Source organism: Melospiza georgiana, chromosome 6, assembly GCF_028018845.1.
Source record: "Melospiza georgiana isolate bMelGeo1 chromosome 6, bMelGeo1.pri, whole genome shotgun sequence".
Lineage (NCBI taxonomy): Eukaryota > Metazoa > Chordata > Aves > Passeriformes > Passerellidae > Melospiza > Melospiza georgiana.
In genome coordinates this window covers 3,660,630-3,680,663 of record NC_080435.1, presented here as the reverse complement: position 1 = coordinate 3,680,663, position 20,034 = coordinate 3,660,630, and the positions used below count along the sequence as shown (strand labels likewise).

At 42.0% G+C, this 20,034-nt stretch overlaps 1 protein-coding gene across 3 annotated transcripts in view; it reads left to right on the top strand.

Moving 5' to 3' along the window:
• The window catches only part of DPF3 (double PHD fingers 3), a 167,812-nt gene that overhangs the window by 133,987 nt on the left and 13,791 nt on the right, over positions 1–20,034 (top strand). For 2 of the 3 annotated variants that reach the window (XR_009114554.1, XR_009114555.1), the window contains one exon: positions 1,470–3,570. Coding sequence is in view for 1 of the 3 variants with exons in the window: in XM_058025627.1 (XP_057881610.1) it covers positions 17,618–17,730; positions 19,007–19,088 (195 nt within the window). In the remaining 2 variants the exon portion in view is untranslated. Of the gene's footprint in view, positions 1–1,469; positions 3,571–17,617; positions 17,731–19,006; positions 19,089–20,034 lie in introns of those variants that run through there. The other variant, XM_058025627.1, reaches the window with a different exon arrangement.

Here is a 20,034-nt window from a genome sequence, read left to right as displayed (position 1 = left end):
CAGAGACTCAGTTTGCTGCCTGCTGGTGCATGGAGAAAACAAGAACTGCACCCAGAGAGTCAGAGTCCAGACAGTGCTGGGGCACCACTGTGTTCTCTCATGCCCACTTTGCCTTTCTTTGGTTAATTCTTGCAATGATATTTTGAGATGGGCCCCAAAATAATAGTTCAAATGCCATAAAACTATGGAGCTTTCAAAGCCTGGCTCTTTGTGCAATTTGCCTCTTCCCCATGGCAAGCAGTTTTAGTGAATCAAATCCTCAAGCAAACATTGTATTGACCCCACTGGGAGTCATCTTATTACAAAAACTGCAAAATATGCCCAGTGTGTTTTGTGTTGCTACATATGTAGATGTTTCCAATAAGCACCCATTTCATATTATCTTTATTTTTTCTTATTTATATGAAATTTGTAGCTATAAGTAAAAGTATGAGGCACATGCATGAGTTCATGCTCACATAGGGTTATTTTGACAAACTTCTGAGTGCAGGAATTCAGCTGGGATGAGTTTTTGCTGACTGAGCCATTACAATAAACCCTACCAATCTTTGTTCTCTTTGCCAGATATCTACCAGTGTTGAAAAAAACCCCAACCTGTATAAATACCATACAATACTGAAATTGTGTCAGAACTATTTTGATGTCCCTGTCTGTATTTCCACAAATGCTAAGTTGCCAATTTCAGAGAAGAAAAGTGCAAAAACATTTAGGACAAAACCCAGCTCTTGGGGTTTCCAGGCCCGATAGCTCTGCTAAGAAGATGCTGCCAGTTCATATCTATGACTTATTCTTTTGGTGTCTGGCAGTTCCTAAGATTTTGGACCTTCATTTAGTCTAGAACTGATATGAGACATGTGGGAAGATATGGGAAGAGGCACTTGAATTTTGTGAAAATAGAGATGATTTTATTTGCTATCTAATCCTGCTCAGGATCTTAGCAGTATGTAACTTAGTCAATTCATGGAATAAATGCAATGAAAAATACAATCTTTCATTCTTTCCAGAAGTTATTGCATTACTGTCACCCCATGTGTATTGTTTAGACTCCTGAAAATGTCTTTTGTGCCATGCTGTATATGCTTTTGGCTCCCTACAAATAATTAGTAAAAGAGGAAGGTAATTAGGGCAGGATTTCATAAGCAAAGGTCTTAACCTCTACTGAAGACACAGCTCTCTAAGCTGAATGATGAAGGTTATTTAATAATGTTCCTGAGAAGAAAGATTGACAGTGTGCAGTGCCTTTCTTGTCAATATGCTTTTTCTTATCCTATTTGTTTGCTTTGTGTTCATTTATGGCTTCCACAGTCAGTTGAAACTGAGTCTGTTGAGCTATACTTTCAAGGAACGAGAATTCAAGCAAAGTTGGAAGCTTGGTTTGTGCTGTTTCTGGTTTTTTTTTTCTGAACATGTGCTTTTTTTGTCTGCTTGAGTTTGTTTAGTTTTACTTTGTATTGCCTTTTCCTCTGCAGTCAGCCCTGCCCTCGTGGATTCCAGCAGCCTTCAAGCAAAACATTTCAGAAGAAGACCGAGAGAAGCCAGGATGCTTTGATACTTCTTTCCTTGCCCTGAGTCGTCTGTACCTGAGTTCCATCTGGCACAGGAGTCTGGACTGTGGGAAGTTGGCTGCCAACTGTTGAGAGAAGTTCTGGGGATGCCCTAAGCTGGTGCAATACAAAGAAGTTTTTTGAAGTCTTGATTTCACTTTCTTTTAAGTGTGTGTATAAACCCAGGTCAGACTGGAATTGATCTACAGTAGAACTGACTGAAAAACAAACAAACTGAAAAAGACAACTATTTTATTTATTTCGATATTTAAGAAAGAAGTGCTGAAGTTGCACAGTATTTTTGTTTGAAATACATTTTACTTCAAACTTTAAATGCAATTTTGTGAAGACATGAAATTTTAAAAAGCACTTACTGTAAAATAAAGACTGAATATTTACTTTAAGGAAAAAACTTTTTTAAAATAATGAAAATAAAGGTCAACTCTGCTCTCTCTCTTACTTTAAAGAAGCCATTCATACATGTGCTGGGTATCTTTGTTTTTTGAAAATTGGATGTGGTAAGTGAAGATTGTTCTGATTTATTTTCTTTTTAATAATATTATCCTGTTAGATGCTTAAAATCTACTTTGCTGTACTGTGTTAGGCACAAAAACTGTTGGAGTAGCAAAGACCAGGCTCAGTGGTTGAATTTCTTTGTTACCAGATTTTGTGTCCATTTCAAAGGACTGTCCTCCCAGTAGGATTGATCTGTGTCTTCTGCATGGCAAAAGAGATTTGCTCTTGAGCAACTCTGTGAAATATTCTGCTGAAAGAGGGCTTTGAGCATTGAAAACACCTCTGATCATTTTTGTATTATTTTTTGCTTTGGTAATTCCACAGCTGATTTTGAGTTGGTTGTAAGGGAAGTATCTAAATGTTAGGTGCCCTTGGCATGGATCTAGGTGTCAAGAATGATGTCATACGTAGAAAACTTGTGTATTTCAGCCTTTTCTGAACTGGTAGTGGACTTTGAAAAGCATACAGGTGCAACCACACATCTGCAATAAGCAACAGGGGTTACTATGCAGGAGAAAAATACGAGTTCCCACAGCTGCAATCCTAAGTTGTCCTGTGAGGCAGCAGGGAGGGATGGTCACATCCCAACTTCTGAATCATTAGGCATTGTCCCAGTGGAAAAGGAGGGTTTTGTTGGCCAGATCTACACGCAGTGGATAGCACAGGTCTGCTCATTGTCTTGTGTGACGAGGTCTAGGAGAGATGCAGGACAGCCTTGTGTCCTAGGAGAAGAGGATTGGACTTGGCTCTGTCTTGCACCCCTGCTACAGAGGAGAAGCAAACCGAGGGCAAAGCACACCAACAGTTATTGGGATTGACCCTCAGGGTTTAGGCAGACAAAAATATAATGTGGCTTATGTTGTCTTTCAGAATGGAAAAACTATGTCCACAAAAATGCATGTTGACTAGGTGAAGCTGACAGAAAACCTGATACTGTTTTGTGTTTCCTGCACATCTAGAACACAAACTCACCTCATTGAGAGGTTTCCATGTATCAGTAGCAGCAGATTTTTTAGTCTTCTCCATCTCCCTTTTCCCATTTCTTCCCAGATTAAAACATAAAGTCAAAAATAACCATGTAAGGTAGTCCTGCTCAAACTGAATTAAATGACAATTTGTGTCCTAATTGGGCTCTTTAGCAGGATGGGTTTGCTTTGCTCATGTTGTTGATTTCTAAACATGCAGTGGGGAACTGCCTCTAGAGAAAAAAAAAATAATTTCATCAAAATATAAGACGCACAACTGTAATGAAGATTTGAAAACTGTAGGGTCTGTGTTCAGTTTGTGTAATATTTCTTCCAAATAAAAGTTCTGCTTCTAGCACCCTACTGTATATTCCTCTGTAAATATTACTTTCCCAAAGCAATTCCACAACGTCTTTTTTTAGTGCAAATAATCTTCTTTTAAAAAGACATTGTTGAGTAACATATATGTACATTTACTTTTCTAAGTTCTCCATTGTTCATAATACTCCCTTTGAAGCTTAAAATAAAACTTCCTCCTCTATTGATTTTGTTTCCCTTTTCCATTTTGTAAATTATGACTTTTGTCCCCGGATTTTGTTTTGTACTTCCTAATGAACCATGGCATTAACCAAGAATTATCTTAATTTTTCTCTTTTACTTTCTCTTCTACATTCATTGGACTGCAGAAAATGGTCCTGTTGCTTGCTATAGAGAAGGTAGGCAGGAAATAAAAAAGTGTTTCTGTATAGGGCTCATTATAAGAGTGTTTTCTATCCTTCCTAAATGTGTTTGTATTTTAGTAGCCTTCTTTATGAGATTAGTAGAATTGCATTAAGGTAGTCTGGAGTCAAAGGTGGAGTCTAAGCTATATGACAGCTGTTTGCATAGATTTTAGTGACATTGCCTTAAGGAGTCTTGCCCCTACCTATGCCAGTTTCCAGTCCAGCCACTGGAGTAACTGGAAGCTGTGATGCCCTTTGCATTTCACAGTGCTGGCATGAACCTTCCCTGTCCCCTTACATGTATTAGATTAATGATATGGCTGTTCAGAATGAAAAGACAATGAGGAAATACTGTTTTAGATTCGATGCTATCTTTTTAGGAAAATCTGTGTGTGACCTCTTCCCTAATGTGTTATTTTTTATAAAGCTCTGTTTTACAGATGGGCTCCTCCCTGTCTGATTCTTAACATCTGTGTGACAGACTGTGTCTTTGTGGCAGATATTTAACTACTGGGAGGGAGGAAGGAAGGAAACTGCTTGTGGCACCAGTGCACTAGGTCATCTGCCATTTAACATCCATTGCCATTTTCATTGTCCTCAGTGTGATGATGCACAGTGCAGAGTCAGACATTTTTGCTAAGGTAACCAGGAGTGAACATGCATGTTGAAATTGGCCTTTATGGATGTCTGTCAACACCTGGTTGAGATGAATGGGATCCTTCCCACCACAGCAGAGCTGTTGTTATAGGCTGTCAGAGTCCAAGCAATGTCTCCACATAAGTCTTATTACTTTGAATATTTTTGTGCCTTTTTATTTTCTTTTCTCTTTTTCTTTCTATTTTTTTTAAAGTCACAGGTCTGGAATTAGAAATGTTAAAGAAAAAAATTTAGTTTTGGAGAAACAGAATCTGAACAGATAAGCCCAGGGACAGGTTTATGCTGACATAAATAGATCTTATTTTCTTGTTTGGAGAATGGCTCTTGCCAGTGAGAGTGAAGGATGGCAGCAGGAGGGACTAAAAATGTCTTTCAGCACTGCAGCAGTCAATGGGTGCCCCCAAAGCTGTATTTCCCTGGACTGAGATTGAGCTGAAGGCTGGCAAGTCTGAAGGCTGGAATCCTGTTTTCTCTGGGTGGACTGAAAACAGCATCAGCTAATTTGCTTTGGCCTGAACTAGAATATTGGACTGGTTTAAGATTTATTCCAAATTTTTGCGTACAATCAGAAAAAAGAAAATCTGATTAAATTTGCATCTTGGATTTGTAAACCCTATTGTATTTAAATCCATCAGCCTATAGATGATAAAGAAAACCCATAACACTTTCTTTCTAAACCCAAGCTTTTAATTCTCATTAGCAATGGCATAGACTTCTCTGTACCCCATCCCATCCCCGGTGTTGAAGGTGGATGAGTAAGACCTCAACTACATCAGGCATGCATAGCAGAGCACATAAGCAATGACTACTGGGCTGGGTGTGTCCAAATTGTGACTCGATGTTTTTAAGACCTCTATTATCCCTTGGAAATTGTTGTATAAAGATTGTATTGTTTGCTGCACTAAAGCTGGACATTTGCCATAGTTAAGCCCTAACTTTGATTTTAATGACATAATATGAGAGCCATCCATCTGTGGCACCTCACCAGAATATTTTGAAGACCTAACTACATTGTCTGCTGTTTCAACAAATGCTCTTGCAGTGCCTGTTCGAAACTTCTACTATCACAGCTGTCATTTCATGATGTTTTGTCTTTGCAGCTTGTAACTCTGCATGATTCCATGGGGGGTGAACCATGGTGGGAGAAGGATGGCATTTACCTTCATGAAAGCACAGATTTCTGGAGCATGGTGTTGTGGCTGATAATGCCATCCATAATTAGAAACAGGTTTGCTTAATTTTGCCTGAGGCAGCTGTGGTAACTTTAAATTATGTACAAGCCAACCGTGGCACTGCTAAGGAAAAGGGAACATGATTTAAACACCGAAGCTGGCCAGTGGGCTAAAGCTTTTGGAACCTCTGCTGCCTACCTGAGGGAGCTTGCAGAAGGTACCTTTCTTTTTTTTTTTTTCTTTTGCAACTCAGCTGATGGATGGTACCTCTTGAGTAGGAACAGACACAGCCCCCCTTCAATGTCTTGAAATTGAGTGGTTTGGGATTTTTTGGAGTAGGGTTTAATTTCTCAGTGCTGGTCATCTTCTATAACCAGTTGTCAGTAATACCTAGTTTATATCTATGTTTGCATAGGTATTAAGAGTAATCTTTTATTTGGACTGAAGCCTCTTCCTATTAAATTTCTTCAGTCTTTGCTGTTAAGTGTTCTTTTGTCAGTAACTTCATTGGGGACTGCAAGTAGTGAATGAAGATGACCAAATTTTTCAATACAGCCTCCCTTTTTTGAAACAAAATAGAGATTTTAAGTAATACTGGAGATAGTTTTGTCAAACCTCACTGCAGACTTAGCTTGCTATTTTTTATTTCTTTCCGTAGCCAACAGCCATTAAATTCTTCATATGATGATTTCAGGAATCAGTATTGAGGCAAACTCCCCGAGGTGAGAGGAAGTCATTGGATGGGAAATAGTGGAAAGCCATCCTGTCACCAAAGGGGTATTTTTATTTTAGTGTTAACCAGTGTGACATAGGTTTCAAATTCATGTAGCAGTTTGTGCAGTAGAGTTTGCATGGAATGGTTTTAAGTCAATGTTGGAAAAATTAATTTTCCCTGTTGGTACACATCATAGCTGCTTCATATCAGTGCTCTGCTGGGAGTGGCTTAAATATGTTAAACAACACTAAAGTCTTTCAGCCCTTTCCCTGGGCTCAACAACTTGTTTAACAATACAGTGAATTCTGGGTCAGAAGTCTCATCCTTTGCTGGAATATCTGGACTTTGGATTCTTAAAGAGAAGGTTCCAGGACTTTTCAGATCTTTCTATATTGACTGTGTCTCTGAATGCATCGATCAGTCTAGAGGCTTAGGATAGTTTTTTAACTGTCCACAGACTCTCTCTGAATTGAATTTGCTGTTGTAATGTTCAAGCATGCAGATGGTCCAGAACTGTGTATTCCTTCATCTGGAGAAAAGAACTTTCCCCGGCTTAGGGAACTTCATTTCCCTTGCAGCCTCTTCATTAACTTCCTCTCCAAGGACTGTTTCCTGACCTCCATTAAGGGCGAGATTTTACAAGTACTTAGTGAGCTGAAAGAACAGAGATAAATTTCCTAAGGACATCCACAGCCATTATATTCCTCTGTGGCTATTTACATATTTACAGGTCTGGCAATATGTGAAGAAGAATTAGTCCCCATTAGGCTCAGTGTAGCTATCACTGAGAATTGCCAGACATCTTGTGGCTGGTGAGATCCCACCTAACAAGTGAACATTGCAGGTGATGAACACCCTCAGCAACTGTTTAAAGTGAAAGGATTTGGGATACCCAGAGCTTGGTCAAACCAACCCATAGGAGAGGATTTCCCAGCTTCCTGGCCATTAACTGAGCACTGAGCAACAGACCTGCTGGCCAATGGAGCAGTTAAAAGAGTCAGAGATTGTTGTAGTACTGTAGAAGATAATTTCTTTAAATAAATACAATAATATTCTACTTTTGTATAGGCTTTGTTAAATTATACCTTTGGTGTTGAAAAATAGCGAGACTAATGAACTGCTTAATGAGGGACATTAGTGTCCAGTGCCATGGAACTACCTGATTTCTTGTTTGGTCTGACAAGGTATTTAGCTGCTGTGAGTTATTGGTTGTGTAGGTTAAAGCAGCACTACTCACTTGTTGCAGGTTAAGGAATGGCCAGGGCTTTGACTTAACTAATCTGGGCTCAAAGGTCTGGTGAGCTCTAAGAAAAGAGATCATGGATTTTAATCACGTGGTCTTCCACTGGAAAAAAAAATACAAACCTACTTTTTTAATCTGTGTCAGCATTTTGTTGGACATTTACTCAAAAAAGCCATTGAAACAAGTGAACTGAAAAATACCATGGTGAGGATAAAAGATTTTGGTTTGATTCAAAATGAAACACAATCTCTCCTCAATGAAATGACCCTTTCCTATTGCCAACTGTGCACAGGCTTGAATGAAACATTTCATTTGCAACTATTTTTTTTCTTTCTTAAAAACAATTCCCTTGAGTTCTTTTGAAGCAAGGTACTGCTCCAAAATGAAAGTCCAGCTTCTTATTTGTGAGACACTGGTACAAAATGTCTCAACCTTTCTGAAAATCAGTTTTTTGCCCTGCCACCTCTTAATCCTTTCTTCCCTCCCACTTACTTTTGACTGAAACTCCTTTGTTCAAATTCACTCCTTCACTCAGATGTTTAGATCACCTTGAAGCTGCATTTTTTAGAGAGTAAACAAAGACATTTCACTCCCTCCTACCCTGCTCATACTGATGCTGTTCAGCATGTGCTTATAGCACTTACTTCCCTCTAGATATTGGTGTTGCTGGGAGTTTGGTGGGGAAGGAAAAACTGGCTGTCTTGTTGATGAAATCTCTATTGACACTTTAAAATTCCCAACCAAACAGGGGTTTTCACTTACAGAGAAGGGAAAAAAATCAGTGTTTTTCAGCTTCTGGCACTGCATTACAAACAATGGAGAGTGTGCATGGGGATCACTGCCTGTTTGGCAGCTGAAAGGGATTCCTTAACTCAACAAGAAACTGAAGTACCTTGGTCCAAATTGGTCTTGTTTGTGTTGAGTGAGGCAGTTCTACTTATGTCTGAATATACAGTCACATTAACAACAGTGTAAATTATGCTTCTGTGAGAAAGACAGGCCTCTTGCATTTTCAGTATGTACACATCAGTCATCAGTCATTTACCCATCATGTGCTGAATATCTTTACCTAGATGGTATGTGGTTACCTCATGCAAGAGCAATGAGGTCACTGTCTATGCAATGGCATGGTTAAGTTCTGCATAGTTAAGTTTCTTTAATATCAAAATTTAAATAATTTCTCTGGAGTTTGCCATTTGATTTGAAATTTCTGGAAACCTGCTGGCAGGGAATTACTCTAGAGTCATTCCTTAATCTTTCTAGAAAGTTAGTCCAGAGATTAGTAATACTGTCTCCTTTTCCCCTTTCCTTTCCCCAAATTAATCAGCTTGCCCTGTTTCCAAGCTTCCAAGTGTGTTTATGAGATGTCTGTTCTGTGACTCATGGGTGAAATCACCACTGGAGTTCTCCCCACAGTCCTTGGTGCTTGAGGAGCACCATCCTGGTGCAGTGGGGTTGTCTTGGTGCTCTCTGAACTGACTGGGTGAGCATGGCCTGGTTTTAGTGAAGAGGTGTCCTTGTCATGGTACGTCACCTTTATCACTCTCTCCTGCTTAATCCCAGCGGAGGAGCCCCTGTTGGAGTGCTCTGGGGCAATGACATGGCCCATCTACTGCTGCCACTGGCTCGGGTTAGACCCCCTTTGTTGGGTCAGTGTGGAAGCTCTGGAATCTTTTCAAACGCTGCCTTGATACCATGAGCAGCTCTGGGCATTGCCGGGCAGCCCTGCAGGCGTGCTGCCATCTGTGGCTGTGTTAGCAGGGCAGTTTAACACCAGAGCTGCTGGGGAGGGACCAGGTATTTGGACAGCAAATGTGGGTTCAAGCAGGTAGTGGAGTCCTCGTTCATGTTAAAGAGAGGGGAGGAGGGGAAGCGCTGATATCTTATTTTATGGGGGATTTAACAAAGGCACTGTGCTTGCAGAAGGCTATTCAGGCTGCCATTTCCCTAGCATTTTAAATACCACCCGACTCCTCTCATTACAGCTGGGGATTTTGGCTCTCCCAGGGGGGAGGAGATGTTCTAAATGGGCTGCCAGGGAGGTGGATTTAATGCACTAGGAAGAGCTGGCTTCACCAAGTTAAAAAGCAAAACAAAACCCAATCCTCCATTCCTATTTTTAGTGTTTATGACCAAGTATTTTTGCTTGGTTGCTCAATTTGAAAGGGTTTAGTGAGCCTGCCAGTTGATTGAAAGCTCTGTGGTGTGTGAGCTGGCCTGGCTGGGGAGCCTGCAGTGCATAGCGACGAGGTCGGAGCTGTGCCGGAGGTTTTTTTCCACTGCAGTTTGTTGAAGGGTAACGAAAATGTCCCCGGGGCAAAGGGGATGTTGGCTTTGCAGGTTGTGGTGATTCATCTTGCCTGGATAAGCAGTCTTTCTCCCATTCCTGCGTTTTCATCTCCATCTACCTCACCCGCACTCCACCGCGCATCCAAATGCAAGGCCAGCCCCTGTCCACGCAGGGGTTTCGCTGGGGGTCTCCGGCAGCAGCCCCGGGGAGCGGCACCGCCTGGGCAGCATTAGCATGCAGTGCCGGTCCTCCTGCCCGGTTCATGTTCTATAAATGGGTTCATTCTCGTCATTAGGAGCGATGTCCCCGGCATATGGAGTCGGTGCGGTGCCTGCAGGCAGGTTTCCTTCCTGTTGGCGTTGGTGAGCGGCCCAAGCGCCTCCTGGCAATTAGCAGATCGTTACCCATAATGCAGCACGCGGCGGTGCAGCCTGGTGGTTTCTCTGGAGGTCACTCTGACCTAATTCACCCCCAGGAATTGTACAGCGCTGGCATGACTTACCAGTGCATTAACAAGCTGATGCTTCAGCACAAGGTTATTTGAGTGCTCCCACATTATTTTTCTTAGGCAAGAGCTAGCCATTTTGTCTGGCGGCCAACAGTGGTTAATGGGGGCTAGTCCAGAAGAAGAGGGGGCTGAGGGCTGTCTGGTTTTGAGATGAGCCATCGGGGCATGGGGGATCTCTTTGGCTTTAAAGCTGGGCACTGTTTCTGGCACCTCAGGTTGCAAACGCTCAGGGCTCAGTTTGCTCCCTCAGTTCTGTGTTCCCACAGCGTGTTCCCAATGAAAAGAGCAGCCTGTGCCAGGTGTGCCTCAGTCCCCATGGCTCGGCTTCAGAGGGGAGGACAGAGGGATGGGCCTGTGCCCCAGATCTGCCCCAGTCCAAACCTCTGGGAGATATGAAATGGAGGTGCAGATTTCAGCCTGTCCAAGCAGTTTTGGAAGGGCAGGTGTGCCTGGCCAGTGGGGACCACCCACACAGCAGCAGAAAACTTGGCAGGGCTCATCCTCCCTCTGGCAAACCTGAACACAGGGCAGAGGGCCTGGCTGCAGCATCACCAGCCCAAATCTGGGTGTTCTCCAAGGGCAATGATTTGTGTGCACCAAAGTTAATAGAGACTATTAACTTTATTAACTAAACTATTATTAACTATAACTATATTAACTAAACTATTATTAGTTTTTAGAGACTTTTAAAATCTCTAATTTATTTTCATTTCTCTCTGCTAACATATGTATGGCTGGATTGTGCGTGCTGAGGAAGTGGCATACTCAGGGAGAGGCACACACAGACCTATTGCAGTAAAACTCTTTTAAAACTTTTCTCAAGGAGTTTTCCTTTAAGATATGGGGCATCTGCTATCACGGGAATGGTTGTGGGAAGTGATTTGACTGACATACCATTAGGAATAACTCACTCCTGGCTTGTCCCTTTGCATGCTCCAGAGGTCACCCCTGAATTGCACCCAGCTCCTCCTGCCACCCTGTGTCACACAGAGCCACACTGCCTTGTCCACAGCCCATCTCCTTAGGTGCATGTGGGTCTCTGCGTGCACATTTGTGCATACTTCATTTTGTTTATGCACATGAGTGGCCTCAGCCAAGCTTTGCTCTTCTATACCCTCTGTAACCCAGGCTCCTTATGCCAGCTGATGCTCTCAATACTTAAAATGATTTCTGAGGAAATTATGCAGCATTGTAGAGTCAAAGCTGTGCCTGAGTAGAGCTGGTGAGTGGACTTTCCTCAGGCAATGAATTTTCTGGCAAGTGCCTGGAGATGAGGGGTCTTGTGGCAGGAACTTATTCCTTTGCTCCCCACGCCCTTTGGTGATTTCATGGATAAAGAAACAGCAGGGCAGTGCAGGAGAGTGAGCTGCAAGTGCTACCTGCCTCACTCCACCATTTTATAACTTCCCCAAGATCCTTGGCCTTGCTTTCAAACACAGGTCTGTCCCGCTTTCTCCAATTACACCTGCCAGACTGCAGCTGGGGCTGAACGACCACCATTTGCACAGTGGTTTTATTTATCCCTTGGGCAAACAATTAAAGTGGGCTCTCTTGTAGCAGTGCCAAATATTTGAGCAATTGCTTGTAATTTATATAAGTTCTTCCTCTGGAACTGGCAGTACTGAGAAGCAAACCACCACCCCCAGAGTGCAGCTGGCTGCCAGTCTTGCTGCTAATGCAGCAGAGTGCCCCTTCTCTTTTTGTGGACTCAGTTCTGTCCACGCTGGCCAGAACAACTGTAGGGCCAGAAAATGAAATAATAGGAACTGTAAGCTCTTCTACAGCTGAGTGGTTTCAGAGATCCATCAATTATTAAAGGCATTAATTCTTCCACAATTAGTGGCACGTTGTGACATATTAGAACGGAGGAGAGTTGGTCTCTGATCAAATCAGACCGACCAGACTCTTCAGTGAAACCACTGAGTCTTTTTGGACTCACTCCTTTAGCAGAGTTGGCAGTGCTGGAACACACTGGGAGAAACAGCTAGGTTTTCTCACTTCAGCCAGGACACAGAAATTCACAGTGGTGATATTTCTTGTCCTGTCTGATAATAATAAACCGCAATGTGGTGCCTGTGAGATTTTCTTTTGTTTGTTTGTATGTTTTTCTTAAGAAGGGCCCTGTACTGAAGGGGGTGAGACAAGAGCTCTTCACCTGCAGCCTCCAACATCTACCCCTGTCTTGGCTGCCAGGAAAGCTGGTTTATTTTTCTATAATGAAATACTCCTGCTTCTCCATGTCATAGAGACAGTGTGGCAGGTGGTGCCTTGGCTCCTCACCCCATGAACACTTTTGAAGGCTTCTGTTCATGAGTCCCTCCATTTGAGCAGGCAAGCATAGGTCTCTAGACTGTAACACCTTCACAATGCAAGAGGGGAAGGGCCAGGAAATGCCAAGAGCTCCCCAGTCTCATCCCTTAGGAATGTTTGGTCTTTTTGTGAGAGTTGCAGCTTCTTTAGCCCTGGGATTCTGGCAGAGCCAAGTTCTTCAGCGTTCCTGGATAGTCTGAATTTTTAAGGACCTTTTTAAATCCAGCTGTTGTTGACACTGTGTATCTATAAGCACAGATCTATGTCTATCTTCTTAGACAGACAAATGAAGGATACCTTTTTAAATTATAACCATAAAATTATATCACTTATTAGATCTAAAAGTTTCCCTTCTTTTGTACAGGTAATGGTAATAATTCTGTCAAATTATGGCAGTGGCCACAAGAGACCTTATTCAATCTTAGCAGGAGGAAATTTTGCATTTTCTTTGCATGTAAACTTCCATTATTTGGATGGGGCTCCTGTGACATAGGCCATTATATCTGTAATATGTATTTATAGTTGTTTAAAGACCTGAAAGTTTATGGAATAAATCTGATGCAATATAGCCAGGAGGCCTGTGAGTTTTCATCACAGGCTATTGATTAAAAAGCCCACCACTACACTGTGAAGATAATGGAAAGAATTGGAAACTGGGTAAACATTCCTTTTATTCTGTATAAATAATTTCATATTTGTTTTTTAAAAAGAGTATTTGCTTTTTTTCCCCCTCAAGATAATCTCTGCCTTTGTTTGAAAAAGGTTATTGATTGGATTGTTAACTTAAATAGTCTGTGGCGGGTGTGACAGAGCACATGGCTGCAATTAATCTTGCAATGCAGAATCCATTATTGAAAAAGCACTAATGAGCCATTCTAAGGCCTTCACTGGTCATAGAGCGACTGGAAGCAGCAGATTGCTCCTGCCCTTTAATGTCAGTTTTGGTCTTTAGTGTTATACAGCCAGTGTAAGTAGGAGAGATTTTTGGATATTTTTAGGGTATTTATGTTAAAATTATCCTTCCCATCCGCCTGCAATTGTGCAGCAGGTGCAGGATACAAGAAATGGTCTCTGAATGTGCTCACTTCCCCGCTCTTCTGACCAGATGTCTGGTGGACATAATGTACAATTAAAGCCAGTGGCATGTGAAACACTGATGTCACTATAAAATATGGTCTCAGTCTTAAAGTTCACATCCAGAGGAGAGTTTTGACAAAGATGAGAGAGCTTTCAAACCTGATCTACACTTTAAAATACTGTTTTAAGACAAAGGGATGAGCTGTTGAAAACCTCACTTCAAGTTTTATTGTCTGTGTCAGTTGTTTATAGCTATTGCAACATAGCAAAAGTTTAGGTAGACAATAGTTATGGTAGATTAGAAACTGTCAGTGTTAACATATTGCCTTCTCCTTCAACAGAACTGCTCCCAGGGTGTATTTTAGAGGTCTGTCTATTGACTTCGGTGACACCATAAATATGTGTTACTTCCTCCCCCAATTAGATCTGCAGAGCTGATACAGACTTGTGAGAGTGATCCAGGGTTTGCCAGGGTGGAGCCATCACCTGAATTATTAACTGGCTTTCAGCTGCAGACTCTGCTGCACACCTTGGCCACAGCAAACGCTGTTCATCACACAATTAGGTGAAATGAGCCTGCTTCTCCATCTTAAACACATAGCAAGAAGACTCTCAGCTCTCTGGCTTGGGTGCTACCGCGGTGTCCATAACTTGAATCACATTTTGGCCTGCCTTGTGTGTAAAAGATAATTGTGGCCTGAAATAGCCTTTTTATTTTTAAGGAAAAAAGAAAGGGAATTTGAATCTACCTGTAGTAGCTTGCCACATGCAGCTACAGGACTTTGTCTTCAGGTATTCTGACACAGAAGGAATGCTAAGAAGTTCTGTGATATGGAGCAGGGATGGTGTTCACTAACACTGCCTCAGGAAGTCTTGAATGTGTGAATTTTCTCATAGCATGTAAAACACTAGGTTTTGAACAAAAGTAGCAGGAAAAGAAAGAGATCATGAAGAAGGAGAAACCAGGGAGGAAAGGAAAAAGAATTTTAATATTTTGAGTATCTAGTGGTCTGCTTGCCATATACTACAGTGCCTCACCATGCTGATAGCATAAGTAAAAATAGTCTTTCCAATGACATTAAGCTGGGATCATGGTACCAAAAGGAATGTTGCTTAATGTGAAAGAGCATCTGACTTAGAGGCTGAAGAAAGGCATTCTTTTTGCCTTACACATGGTATAAGCCCTGGGCTAACAGAGAGCAACCTGCAGCTATGCAGACTCAACTCTTGCAGTCACAGTACTTGGAGAGAGAGCCTAATGGAGTGAATGAATTGGTATGTTCTTGCAAAATACTTCTGCTTTGCTACTAGAAAGAAATCACTGTGGCCCTTGCTCTATTCCTAATTTTTCTAAGGAATACTCCCACAAGGAATACTCCCATTTCTTTTAGGCTTGTGGTAGGTGTGGTTCTTAAGAAGTGCTCTGTAATATAGGCAGGATGTTTCACTTCAAGGATGAAGCACCACTGATGTGAGATGCCACAGTGGAGACCTGCAGAGGTGTTTTTGAGCTAAATGAGGAACAAAACAGGCAAGACTGATAACTGGAAGAGAGCAGGAATGGCTATAAAGGGACAGAGATCAAGCAGTGAACAGGACCTGACCCTCATGTTGTGTTAGAAAGGGAGGGTCCTCAGCTGGACTCTGCAATGAGCGATGTGTGCGCACAGGCAAGTGAGCATGTGAGGATGTGCATGCATTTAGCTGGGATTTATTTCTGTAAGTTTGATTCCATTCTTTTGTTTCTTTTCAAATGTGACTGAAGCTATTTAAGTCTGATTAATTCACCTCCCTATATGAGTTGTTTTCTGTGATATATTCCAGCACTGTGCAACGTTTCTGGAAGCAACTCTCTGCTGTTGGGATGCATTTCTCCCTGATGTGTAGCATGGCACATTTGTTCTATTTACTGGTGTTGAAATAAGGTTTGCATTCAATGTAAATCAGATCTGGAGAAACATTTCAATGTCATGTCAGGTTCTGCTAGTTTGGTAGTATCAGAAAGTATATGTGGTCCTCTCAAGTAAGAAAAGGCATCTTGTCACATCTCCTTTTGCTTAGTTGCAGTCTCAAGGCCCCCAGAACTTTAGTTGATCCACTGTAAATCTCAGTAAAAACTGTCACTTGTTTTGTGCTGACATTTCAAGGGCTCCAAACCCCGTGATCTTCTTAGACCATCTGAGCCCATCAGTATTGTCAAGATGTTTCTTTATTCAAAGGCTTAAGAGTGATATGAGCATTTCATGGATCTCTCCTTCTCAAAATATCTCCTTTATTTTCTATTCAATTTCTTTAATAATTATGCATATACATTTCTTTGCTGGACAGGTTTAGTTGTTGTAGCACAACCATACAAATATAACTGGAGAACAAAAATTCTTATTATAGCATTTGGTGGTATAATGGACACGCAAAAGAAATATATCCCCTACAGCAGTACTTCCTTATCCAGCAATTCTCAGCAACTCTTTGCTTCACTAGCTGGAAAATACAGAAAGTTTTTGTAGGGTGGTGATGGGCACGGTGATGATGCAGCAAAATATTACTGATAGGTCTGGTAATGAAGATGACACATCTGTGCCCACATCTACCATAGACATGCCTTTTTTTTCTTATTGGAGAAACAGCCTTTCTTTCTTGTCTCTTAAAAAGGCACTTAGGCTGGTGGAAGTGGAAGAGATTTTTTCCACTCCATTGGTTGTAGTCTAAGAACAGCAGATTGGGCAGAGGTGAAAACCCCCCCACAACTTATGGTGCCAGTTTCTAGAAGAAGCAGGTGGCAGTGCAAGATGTGCATACCCATGTTCCTAGTCTTTCTACAGATGAGCAATTGACTCTCCCTGCTCTGACCATGCACAGTGTTAATGTTTAAGTGTGTCAGAGAAGGATTCTAAATATAGGGCTTTCCAAGAAGGCAGGCAGGAGCTTTTTGCAGGAGGCTTAGACAATATTTCAGCCAGGTAAGGGTGGTTTGGGAGTACAGTACTTTATTTCAGCGGTGTATTTGTCTTGTTTTGTTTTGCAGAAGGAACACTCATCCTACCTTTGGTTTGTTTGTTTGTTTGTATTTTCCCCTCCAGAAAGCCCATTGCTGACCCTGCTACTGTGGTACCGCTGTTTTGCAAAGCTGAAGTCGACACGCATGTAGGGGCGGGGGTTGTAACTCTGGCAATTTGTCCTTCCCAATTAGATGTGACTGTTCTGCTAGCTTTCCCTTCTTTATTCCTTTCATTTAGTTCATTGTGGGAATTGGCTTGGGATTTTTTTTCCTTTCGGTTTCCTGTTTTGATCCTGGAAGGTTAGCTGTGCAATTTGGTTTCTTCTGTGCCAACCAACTTTAGTGGCAGAGCTCTTAAAAAAAATAAAAGAAGTCTTGCATCTTCTCTGTATGCTACTGCTTCCATTTAGGCAAAGTCTACAGAATTGCTCACCCATTTGGACACCAGGAAAGGAAGCTGTGAAATGGAGAATAACCTCATTTCCACCAGGTCCTTTGTTCCGGTTGAAACAGCACTAATTGAAACTGTAGTCCAATTTCTATTAAGACAGATGGTCTCTCTCTGAAATTGGGTTTGTTTCTGATTTCATCCTTTTTCTTATTTTCTTAAAAAAATAAACATCCCAACAACAAAAAAAAAAACCAAACAACTCAAAGCCAAACCATTTTTAAGAGCTCTGAATAAAACTGCTTTGCCAATGGGGTGGAAATAACTCTGATTTTCTCTTGTGCCCGGCAGCGAAAGGGTTAATGCCTGCTTTCCTCTTTGGTATCTGTTAGTTGCAGCCCATGTTGTGATCAGTCCATGTCCGTGTGTGTTTTGTTCCCAAATTTAATGCTGGTTAATTAACAAGCAATAAGTGAGCCTTAACGATGACCATTGTTTCCGATCTTCCTCAGGACACCCGACCTGCCTGCAGTTCACCACAAACATGACTGAGGCTGTAAAAACCTATCAGTGGCAATGCATTGAGTGCAAATCCTGCAGCCTTTGTGGGACCTCAGAGAACGACGTGAGTCCATTTACCTTTTCATGCAAATAAGCATCACTGCAAGCCGCTGCCATGCCCACCCTTGAGAAGCATGTGGCACTGGTGTGGTCATTGTTTCACTGCTGCTTCCATGCATCTCCAAGGAGGAGCCACCCCTGAGCACAGGGATTCTCCCCAGTGTCCCCATTCAGCCACGGGTCTCTGCTGAAATTACCACAGGTGTCATATAGGACCACTTAAGATGCTAATACTTGTGGTTTGTGTATTTATTCAATGGAAATTAGCTGGGGGCCATGAATTCATGTTGCAGGGAGCTTTCAGCATGATAGTCAGAAGCAGATGTGAATAAATGATAACCCAAGAGAGGCAAGTATGCTCCTTCTGTCCCTGATTTTCTTTACTTTCTTGGTATGATTTTTTAAACTTAATTACAAGATTTGGGAAACATGAAACCATTTGAAGTAGGATGGCTAAGCCTCACCTAATCACCAATTCCAGTGATTTCCAGAGCCTGCAGCTGAGCAGTGTCCTCCCTGCAGGGTTTGCAGTTAAAATCTGATGCTAAGGGTCCTTGGCAGCCCATGAGAACCTTGGAAAATTGACAGTGGCTGGAGAACTTTGGAGGTGATTAGCTAACACTATATTCCCTACAGCAGAATAAATTTTAAGCCTGAAATTTTGTTTTTGCTTTAACATAAAAAAATCAGAATCCGGGGAGCTTAGGAATCACAGGATACTTCAGAGCAGCTTTTTTCACCCCAAATATATGAAAGAGCTGCAGAGCACATGGTGGGGTCATGTAATTTCCATCTGTTTCACAAAAATTTTACTCAGCTGAGTTTTTGAAAACTGTCTAAGTCAAAGGTTTCCTCTGAAGGAATGAGATCAGCACATGGTGACACCGGAGCCCAGCAAAGCCTGCCCTCTTCTCAGTACAGCATATCCCCGGCATAGCAGCTTTTGCTCCTGCATTATGAGGCCATCTAGGACTGGAACTCCTCCACTTCTCATAGTGATTTTCTACTTAGAAACTGAGCTGTCTTGTGCTGAGAGAGGCTTTCTGCAGCCTCTCAGGAATATGGTGGCTAATCATGGATGGACAAATGTGATGCTTGTAGCCTTTACATTCCCAGCAGTCCCTTAGTCTCTGTTGTTGCAGATCTGCATTCCCAGCTGAACATTGCTGGTTACCCTACTTAAGTTTTCATCTTGGCAAGAGACTAATTTACATAATTTCTCTCTTTTTCTCTCCCTCTCTCCCTGTTTCCCTACTGTCTCTCCAACAAACCTGCCTCAGGACCAGCTGCTCTTCTGTGATGACTGTGACCGTGGCTATCACATGTATTGCTTGAATCCACCAGTCTTTGAGCCCCCAGAAGGTAACACATGACTGAAGTCTGCTTTGAAAATAACAATCAAGTCTTTGTGCAGAAGGGAAAAAATTCAGAAAGGTGTTTTGAACCATGCAGGGTTAAGGAAACAGTAGTGAAGGAAAGGGAGGTAGCACTGAAAAGAAACAAAATTAATAGATGTGAAGTGCTAGTGTGATCTGTGATATCCTATTCAGTCTTGCCTGGTCTCCTCCTCTTCCAGAACACGGCTCTTTTGTGGGTCATGGGAACCTTTGGTGGGTACCCATGGGTACCATGGCTCTTTTGTGGGTCATGGATGTCCCACATGTCACTGGTCACCTCAATTTGGTCAGCTGAATTGAGCGCTTGTGAAATGTGAGTTTGGATTTCTTAAGAAGTCAAAGTCCTGGAGAGAGAGCCTCATGCAGGGAGGTCCTCTCTGGAACATCTGAGAGCCTGTTGGCAGGAGACTGGATTAAAGGGAATTACCTTCCTTTCTCTATGACATGCTTCTGTTTTGGCAGGCTGAGGGTTTGGTGGTCTGTATTATATTTGGTATGTAGTTATAACCACTGCAGGGGGTTCAATTGGACTATGCTATGACTGGTTGGAGTTTGTCACTTGGCTGTGGAGCAGAGGAACCAGTGTCTTACCACTAGAGGTTCTCTGACTAAAATCCTCAGAGAGCAGTAGAATTGGAGGCTTGTGAGTGTGAGTGACTGCGGTTTACATGAGGGGAAGAACAAGAATAATTACAAATTAATCGTGCACTCAGGAGCTAATGTTTGTACCTTTGGTAAAAAGGAAGCTAAATCAGGAGGGGAAAATCTTGAAATGCAGCTAATAATTATCTAAAGGTTTCCACTGGGAAGTGGTTTATTGGAAGTGTGAAAATATAAAACACCTCATGGCAATGCACACCCTAGCAGCATTGCAGCTCATGTAGAAAGCCTATGGATGCAAAGGCAAGGGC